The sequence below is a fragment of the Tupaia chinensis genome, unplaced genomic scaffold, assembly GCF_000334495.1.
Source record: "Tupaia chinensis unplaced genomic scaffold, TupChi_1.0 Scaffold000228_1, whole genome shotgun sequence".
In the NCBI taxonomy this organism is placed as follows: Eukaryota; Metazoa; Chordata; class Mammalia; order Scandentia; family Tupaiidae; genus Tupaia; species Tupaia belangeri.
This window is the reverse complement of record NW_006159703.1, coordinates 2,293,108-2,303,415: the sequence shown is the minus strand read 5'-3', so window position 1 is coordinate 2,303,415 and position 10,308 is coordinate 2,293,108. Positions and strand designations below refer to the sequence as shown.

Sequence of the window (10,308 nt, the reverse complement as noted above, 5' to 3'; positions counted from 1 at the left end):
CGCTCTTCCTCTCTTTGAAACCCCCACACTGTCTCCAGTGTCCATTAACTATTTTTAACGCTTTTATGCCCTCCAATCTTTCAGTCTTTTTCATAGACTGCAGATAGTATATGTTAAATGGAGACATACAATGTTGCTTTCATAGCCTGACTTGCTTCACTCAGACATAAATCTTCTACATTCATCCACTTTCTATCAAATGCCAGGGTCTTTTTTTTTTTAATAGCATTCCATGGAGTATATATGCTACACTTTTTCAATCCATTCTTCTGTTCATGGACATTTGGGTTGGTTCCATGGCTTAGCAATCGTGAATAATGCCTCAATAAACTAGATGTGCAAGCACTTTTCCGACTTATTATTCTCCTGTTCTTTGCGTAGATTACCAGGAGTGGAACTGCTGAATCATATCGTAGTTCTATCTGTAGGTATCTGAGAGACCTCCATATTGTTCACCCCAGTGACTGGACCAATTTACATCCCTACCAACAGTGTAGGAGTGTTCCCCTTTCACTACAACATTTGTTAATTTTTTTTTCATCTCTCAGAGAGAGAGAGAGATAAGGTGAAAAAGCAAGTTCTCAGGTCCAGAATTCAAACCATGGTCAACCATGTGGGAGTCCAGTACCTTAACCAACAAGCCACCTGTCAGCCCCAAGATGCCTCCTTTCAGCTCTTTCATTTAGCATTGCACTAGCAGCCCGAGAGATAAGCAAAGAAAAAAGAACTAGAAGACATAAAAGATGAGTAGAAGGGGGCCAGGTGGTGGGACAATAGTAACTGAAGTGGACCTACATGGGAAAAGTCCCAGGTTCACATCCTAGTATCTCTCTGAGCATACGAGAGCATGCATGACCTTAATCTAGGCCAGCTGAGACTGAAGATGACTGCAGTATTTTATTACAACCTTGTGGAGATACCCTTTTGCCTGATGTACAGGAGAAAAAGACTTAAAAAGAAAAAACAGATCAGAAAAGAAAAAACAAAGGCATTCCTATTTAGAGAAAATTCCAGGGAATCCATAAAACTACTATAAGAAATGAGTTTATTAGCAAGGCTAGAGGATACAAAATTAATACATGATAATTAATCCCTTCCTTATTTACTAATAACAATCAATTAGATATTGAAATTGTTTTACTGTCCGAGACACATGTGGTTGCCAGAGAGAAAGAAAAACCACATCCTGTGGGATATAGTCATGCCACAATCCCTTTTCCTCTATTTCCCCTTCTCATCAGAAGTTTGGACATGCATGCTCATGCATCAAGTGTTTTTCATGCCACCACCACAGTTAGCCACGTAGAATCAAACTAACTCCTGGGGCCAACAGATGACATAGCGGTTACATCACTGGACTCCCACATAGCCAACCTTGGTTCAAGTCCTAGATCTGATGGCTTGAAAAATCATGCTAGGCATGTATGCATGCATGCCCAAAATACAAGGAAGAGAATAGAGGAGAAAAGACTGTAGTATAGGATGATTTCTCACTTTCCCTCTCACTATCTCAACCTCTGTCTCTCCCTGGCAAGCACACATGCCCTAGGGCAAAAACTTCTCAAAAACAAAAACAAAAAAAGAAGCTTCTCCTAACCAAAGAATACAAATGACTATCAGTAAAAACATGAGATGTATTTAAATCTACAACTTAACACTCAAACCAACTCATTCTGAAAACTGACAAATCCTTATTTTCCTTTACAATACGAACCTCTAAATAATTAATGCTGATGAAGGGAAGTATCTCTCTATTAAGTAATAGAGGAGTCAGTAAGTAAAAGAGAATAAAAGAAATAAACCACCATCACTTTCAACCCTTAACAATTTATTTTTTTAAAGAATTATTTAGTTTTATTTATTTTTTTAAAAAAGAATTATTTTTTTGTTTATTTTAAAGTGACCAGAAAGGGACAGAGAGAGAAAAAAAGTGAGAAAGCAAGCCACCAGGTTCAGGACTCGAACCACAGTCAGCCTGTGGGAGTCCAGCACCCTTAACCGCCATACCGCCTGCCAGCCTCTAGTTGTATTAATTATTATTTTTATTTGTTATACGGCATATAAATTCACCAGAAAGAGAGAAATAAAGAGACAGAAAGAAAGAAGTGAGAAAGAAAGTAAGCCACCAAGTCTAAGACTCAAACCGTAGCTGGTCATGTGAGAGTCCAGCGTCCTAACCACCATCTGCTGGTCTAACAATGTAATGATATAAAACAGAGTTTTTCAATCTCACACTATTGACATACTGGGCCAACACTGACAGGTACTTAATTCTTGCTGAAGCTGTCCTATGCACGATAGGATGTTCAGGAGCCTCCCTAGCTGCTATATACCAGATGCTATTAAACCCTCTCCACGTTAGGACACCAAAAAGTGTCTACAAATATTGCCAAATGTCTGATCCTGTTGAAAACCTATCATCTAAGCAGTAATGATCAACAGATGCTCATATCACAACAAAAAGAGAGAGAAAAGGCCAATTAGACACATCCCGAGGGAAAGGTGTACAACTGTTTATGAACTAACCTTATCAAAAAGATCAAACCTAGAGATGGCTCCATAGCCTAATGGTGTCAGATCCCACATAGCTGAATGTGGTTTGGATCCTTACCATGGCAGCTGGAAAAACATACTGGGCACCTGCTCATGCCCCAAATCCCCACAGGAAGGAGAAATGGGAGGAGAAAAGATTGTAGTATGACCAAGCCACACTGAGGAATGCCTCCCCAACCCCACCCCCCTTCCCTCCAGACATACACACACAAACACAGGAGCATGCACCTCTGGTGAATATACATGCCCTCTAGCAATTAAAAAAAAAAAAAGATCAAATTGAACCTGATCATTCCTCTGGATCTGCTTGCTACTTTATAGAAAACTCACGTATTGAGTACCCTACCAAACAATACCTAGGGGATACAATAAAATTCAAATTTGGGGATGGTATAGGAAAAGCATACTTACTTCTTCATTAACAAAAACAAGAAAAAAAGCACAAAGAAAAAAGTTGAAAGAAAAAGCTGGGACCAGCAGATGGCATAATGGTTACATAGCTGGACTCGCATTGGCTGACCACATTTTAAGTCCCAGACCTGGTGGCTTCAAACTTCCACTGCTGGGCACATGTGCATGTATACCCAAAATCCCAAGAGGAAAATGGAGGAGAAGGGATTGTGAATGGCCATTCCCCCAAAGTGTGATTTCTCTCTAGCACTCTCTGTCTCTCTGGTGAATGTACACAAATAAAAGCAAATAAAACTCTCTTAAAAAAAAAAAAAAAAAAAGAAAAAAAAAGAAAGAAGCAACTCACTGCAATGCATGGTCTATAAATGAATTAAATAAGCTGGAGCGAGAAAATACAGGAAGCACTGATGTGGGAAAAGGAAGGGTAGGGAAACCAAGCCAAAGTTAAAAAGTAGGCCATTCAACACTTAGATTAAAAGACAGAACAGTACTGTAACTGTATTTCAGTAGAGGGTATATATTTAAAATATTTTAAGCAATTAAAATTAGATTCAGAGACCTGGCAGATGGCATGGTGGTTAAGGGCACTGGACTCCCACATGGCTGACAGCGGTTCGAGTCCTGGACCGGGAGGCTTGCTTTCTCTCTCTCTCTTCAGTCTTACTCTCATTCTCTCACTCTGTCACTCTCTGATCAATTTTTTTAAAATAAAGTTAAATAAAATAATTCTTTTAAAAAAAGAAAAAAGTAGATATGGGGCCCAAGACTGTTTAAGTCTATAATCATGAAAAATATTAATAGAGGAGGCAATGAAAAGAGACACCTGTAGTAACTGAACAACCAAATATAGCAAATTAAGAACTAAAACAGGTAGCAGACAAAAATATATTTGATACATACTCTTTTACACAGTTTTTTCTTTCTATATGATGAACAATGTAATAATCAATATCTGATTAAAAGAAAAATTTTACTAATTAAGCTAAATACATACCATGGAGTACCAGGAATAGGGGTAGTAGCTACTGGTTTTGCCTTCTGAGCAGCCTTTTCTTCTTCAGTCATCTCCTCTTCTTTGGGCTCCTACGGTAAATATCACCCCCATTTAATCAATATGACAAAATATACTTGAACATTTTACAAAAAAATACTTAAAAACATTCGGCAAAGATTAGTGCCACTGCAAATACCCCAAAGGGTAATCAACATAAGATCTATTGCTAAATAGGGAAGGAAAGATCCCCAAGTAGAAATTTCCCAAGGAAGGTCCAAATAAATCCTTCTCTTTACAACAAGAGCAAAATTCAACAATAGCTGAAACCAGTAGTAGCGATTGGTCCTATCCTACAGAATCACTAACCATGTACTTTGGAGCAAAAAGGGCAAACTATAGTGTAGAAAATTAGTGGAGATCTTTTTAAGTTTTTTTCTTATTTCTGCTACCCATTCCTACTACTGAAGCATGACTACCATTGGCCCCTCACTGAATAAAGGAATGTTTCAAAAAGCAGAACTCCTTTAGTGCTATAAATTTTGGATAACCCCATGAAAGGACACAACAGCAGAGAGGACAGCTAGAATATATCCAATACTGGGCCAGAATATATCCAGTACTGGGCCAGCAGGTGGCTTGGAGGTTAAGGCGCTGGATTCCACATGGCACAGTTTAAGTCCCAGACCCAGGAGCTTTAAAATCATGCCAGATGTGTGTGCGTGTATGCCCAAAATCCTGAAAGGAAATTGAAGAAGGGACTGAGGCATGGCCATCCTCCCTGGGTAGTGATTTCTCACTTTCCCCTCCTCTTTTTGTCTCTGGCAAGTACAGGCTCCCTATAGCAAAAAGGTAAATAAATAAATAAAAATCCAACATTCCACAAATATGAAGGCGAACTTATAATTTTAACATGTACCAGTCTGTAAGCCTGGCTAGAGAGCAGATCCAACCTCTGGTCCAAGGTCCTTGTTTTGGGTGAGCCTCAATTTAGTATAAAAGATAATGTAGCAAAACTTTCAAAGGAAAAATTAAAATGTTAGGAACCAGCAGATGGTGTAATAGCTATGTCACTAAACTCCCATGTAGTCGCCTACTGTTCAAGTCCCAGACCCAGTGGCTTGAAACTCATGCCAGGTGTTTGTGCATGGGTGCCCAAAATCCCAAGAGAAGAATGGAAGAGAAGGAACTGCAGCATGGCCATGCCCCCTCAGCAGCGATTTCTGACTTCCTGTCTGTCTCTCTGGGAGCACACAAACCCTATAGCAAGAAAGTCTCTTAAAATAAAAAAAAGAAGTTAAAAGAATCCTGGGTTAGCAGGTGGTGCAGAGGTTAAGGTACTGTATTTCCACATGGTCATGCAGTTTGGTTATCAGACCTGACAGCTTGAAAATCATGCCAGGCATGTGTATGTGTGTATCCAAGATCCTAACTGGAGAATGGAGATCTGACCACACCCCCCTGCCCCCGGAAGTGATTTCCCACTTTCTCTTTCTGTCTCTCTCAAATGAGTGTACAAGCCCCATGGCAAAAACCCTAAAAAAAAATTTTTTTAATTTAAAAGAAGTTCAAGAATCCTAAAATTTCAGAGATCAAACTTACGACAATTATTTAAAATATATCAAATAGATACCCGGTTAAAGCAAATTATACCAAAAAAATGACTAATGCTGGTTCTCAGGCTAACAAGTGGTGCCTTTTACCTCCTTTATCTCTTTTATAGGCTCTTCTTTAGAATCCTCCTCTTCTGTCTCCATTGGCAGAGGTTCTTCAGAGGGTTCTTTAATTGGCTCTTTTATCTTCTCTTCTAATTTTTCTATTAAAAAATTAAGATGTCACTCAAAGATTTTGATGTAATATTCTGAGAACTTTCAGAGAACAAGCAGTTAAGAATTAACTTACTAAAGATTAGTTTATTAACCATAAAGAGAAAATGTCTCTAACGTAATGCTCACCTTCAAATACCTTGCTATACTAATCAGGAAACGTTAGAGAAGACCTACTAGCTTCAAAAGGACAAAAAAAATCTTTCAAGTCACTCATATTATCATTTGTAGCAACCATTCATTTTACTGAAAGGAATCAGATACAAAGACGTTTAGAAACAGAAATAGTAACTTGTGGGCCAAGCCAGTGGCACTGGTAGTTAAGGCAGCTGGAACCAACATGTCCAACTGAGATGTCCCAGACTCAGTGGCTTGAAGATTATGCCAGGTGTGTGTGCGTGCATGCCTAGAGTACCAAGAAGAGAGGGGACTGCAGCATGGTCATTCCCTATGGGGCTGGGGGATGCTTTCTCACTCTCTCTCTCCAGCAAACAGACACACCTTATAGCACATTTTAAGAATTTTTTAAAAAAAGGAAATAGCAGTTTGTGATACAGAAAACTATGAGTTTTCTATGACTCTAAGGGCCTAAATTCTTTTTCTTCAGAATACACACAACACGCACATTGCTTCCTGACTGGCACTATCACAGTAAGAATAACAATTAAGTGATATAATAATTATATACTTCCTGATGACAGTAAAATATTATGTACATATGTACTATACTTCTCTAAATCAAAGAAAATGACAAACATGCCAGCAGAACAGGCTTTTCAAAATAAATACCTATCTACCAACTCAGTAGAAATAATTAAACAACTACATTAACTTTTTAAATCTCTCAAAAATGTTAAAAAATTTTAAACTCAGAATTTCAAGTAGCGTTCTACTTATTATAGTTCATATTCTGTCACAAGTCATCAAAATTTCTATACCTTTTTCCTTTAGTTCTTGAGGTTTCTCCCAGGTTGATTCTAATGTTCTATTATTATAATAGTAAGTCTTTCCATCTGCTGTTTTATATTCAGTCCACTCAGACACTGCTGTTGCTCCAGCTAAGGTAGCAGGTGAAGCTGCAATGGCAACTTGGGGATGTATCATTGGTACAATAGGAGGGGCCATTCCTGGCAATACACCTAAAAAAAAAGGATAAAAAAAATTAGATCCACACATCATATTTCAATACATAATAAACTCTAAGATGAACTAAATATTTCTACCATATATAAACAAATGGGATAGATGGAACTAAATATATATATATATATATACACACACACACACATAAAAGTGATTTAAATATTACTTAAAATTGTAGCTCCCTGGTCTTTTAGTTCTACTGCCTAAATTACAAAGAGAAATTCAACACAAAGCACTTTAAGAGAAAACTGAGTCTCACCTATGACAATGTTTTAGCATAATAAATTATTAAAAATCATGGCACTTTCTCTACTTCTAAATAAAAATAAATTTTTATAAAGATAATTTCTTCAATTCCAATGAAGTCAAGACAAGATACTAAGCACTTTCCTGAGGCAAAATTATTTTCAAACTTTAAGATACCTGAAAGGATGTGAACTAAATTCTGTTTTAGAGTAGACTGAATTATCAAATCAAGTTAGATATCATTTTAAACTGTAAGCTTACTCTTTTCCTAACAGAATGCAAAACTGCGTCTACTTTTTAAAAGATAAGCCAAGATTCATATTTTGTTCAAGACAGCTATATACTGATGCTATAATAAATAAAACACTATTAAAATTAGGATACAATAATCAAAACTGAAAGAAAAATAAACCTCAAGCCCTATACCAAAACTTAAGTTTCAGGTAGTTATCTCACATCAATAACTTTAAAATGTAAATATATACTATACACACAAATATTCACACACATATACTCACTAGCATGCAAGCATAATCACATCACTTTACACATGAAAATGATTTTTTTATATTTAACTTAAAAACACATCAAAAATAAAATTAAATGTTATGAATATGAGAATGAAGTTGTTTACACTTATTACATAAATTAAGATATAAAGTGATCTGACCTTATTTGCTTTTGTGAACCAAAGAAGCTAACACTACAGGCAATTGGGAAAATTAAGTGTTGGCCAAATATAACAACTGTGTTTAAAACTGCTCATTAAAAAGAAAAATATAAAAAAATCCACTCACTTGGGCAAAAATAAATAAATAAAAGGATAAACAACAACATTCACTACCATGCCAACTTACAGACAAAACAAACTAAGATGGTTTTAAAAATTACCGGTCTTGGTGGTAGCGACTGTCTTTACATACGGGCAGCTGACTATTTGCATCATTGCTACACCTGTAAAATGGATAAGCAAGCATACGTTGGAAAGCTGCCATTGAATGTCGGCTACCACTGGGATTCAGGGAAATAATTTACCACTACAATTTTGAATGCTATTTTCAATGGAAAAGACCAAGAATAGACTAAACTCTCTTTGTTTGACATTTTATGGGAAATGGTGCCAAATCCAATGATAGTAATTCTAAATCATAGCATCAATTACCTTTTTATCAAACCAGCTCTGACAATGTTGAAGGAGTCTCAGGAGTTTAAATTCAACAACAGAACGCCCCTTCATTATATATATGTAATAAATCCTCATATGGGACATTTTTCCACAGGACATCAAACCTATGCTGTTGTTGCTTAGATACCAGTGAGAGGCAGATGCAGCAGGACACTGACAAGATACTTTCTCTATGCTGCGACTAAAGTTGAAACTACATGCAGGAGCTAAGGCATGGAGAACAACTACACAGAAGTAGAAAGGAGTAAGATAGGGCAAAGAAGGGTGGGAGAAGTAAGAAGGAAGGAAAGTATGAAATGGATCCAAATATTTCACTGCAAATAATGCTTTAAGTAAAAGAAAAGCAAAGATGGAGGAGAGGGTAGCAATCAACTAATGACAAAATAGCCATTGTGAGTGCCTGCACTATGGAATCCCATGGGCTGGGAACAATGGAGGCAGGCTAAAACATTAAGAAACATACAGTCCTTTTAATATTGCTAATGACTATATGGGCTGCTAGCTGCAGAAATCTCTATCATTTAAGCTGGCTTAAGAAGTAGCACTTGTATTAAACAATAGAAATTACGTACAGTTCTTAGAAGAATGAAGACTCATCATGATGCTTACAATGGTGATAAAAAGGGAATGAAAGGAAAAGCTGGAAAACTAAAACTGATTAAGGAAATTCAAAATTGATAGTAAATTTTAAAGACTTTTAAAGGAAAAGGCTGATGGCTAAAGAAAAGTGTGGGGAGATTACTTTTATTTTTTAACCTGAAAAAAACTAAACATATTTTGATACCCATAAAAATTAAGAATAACAATAAACTACTTTCGTCATGAAAAGAACAGGAAAAGAAACTTCTAACTCAGTAAAATTAAAATTAAATCCCTGATTTTATAAATAATATAACTATGTTCACTCACACACACACAAAAATACTGCCAATTTTTGAAAAGTGCCTTTGTTTCTCAATTACTACTTTATATAAAGAATATTAAAGCTAAACTTTCTATTTGCTTTTAAGCTAAAATAAAACACTGGATCAAAAAAGCATACTGAGTAAAATTACACATATAGCTTTATTATCCAAGAAGGCAATGGAAAAAACCCTTTTGGTTAAGAAAGTTACAGCAAGTATTAAATTTAAATGAGTGGAAATACTGCCACCTACAGGACCACTGAAACTATTACTCCAGCACTAGAAATCTAATTCTTAGAAAATGAACTTGAGTCTCAAAGACAGTTCTCCAAAACCATCATCCAATAAAAAAAAAATTTCGTGTGTGGGGGGGAGTTGCTATAGGACTCATGAGCTTGCCAGAAAGACAGAAAGACAGAGAGAAATCACCTCCCAGGGGGCATGGCAATGTCACAATCCCTCCTCCTCCATTCTCCTCTCTGGATCTTGGGCCCGCATGCACACGCACCCAGTATTGAGTTTACGCCACCGGGTCCAGGACTCAAACTGCAGTCAACTACATGGGAGTCCAGCAACATAGCCATTACGCCAACTGCTGATCTCTCCCCCCAAAATTTTTAATTATACAATTTAAACAGCAAAAAATCATATATATTCATATTTAAGCTTAACTGCCATTATTTCACAGAACATTTCTATTTGACTTTCAACACACAGACCATACTGTGAAGTCTATGTTTCTTCTCAAGCGAAGAGATAAAACTTAAAATTACCTCTCAAGATTACACTCATACCATGAATCCTCAGAAAAAGTCATGCATCTAATTTTTAATCATTTTTAGTTTTAAAAGAAGCATCTGTCTAATTTTCCTACAACTCTGTTCCCAAATTATGCTCTATTAGGAAATTCCTTTAAGCATTATAGATAATTCTGTTGTCATTTAAAATTCCAAATAAGATTTTAGAATTCTAGAAGTGGAAACCCTACAATCCTAATCAAATTTACTGTCCTCCAATTCCACCCCTTATTCTTGTGTTTTATCTAAT

General features: G+C 36.5%; 1 protein-coding gene across 1 annotated transcript in view; it reads right to left on the bottom strand.

Annotated features, from left to right (window-relative positions):
* TCERG1 (transcription elongation regulator 1) overlaps window positions 1-10,308 on the bottom strand; it is a 71,871-nt gene that overhangs the window by 39,838 nt on the left and 21,725 nt on the right. Inside the window, 4 exon segments of the mRNA XM_014587661.2 lie at window positions 3,959-4,047; window positions 5,659-5,771; window positions 6,720-6,920; window positions 8,062-8,124. Coding sequence (XP_014443147.1) covers window positions 3,959-4,047; window positions 5,659-5,771; window positions 6,720-6,920; window positions 8,062-8,124 — 466 coding nt within the window.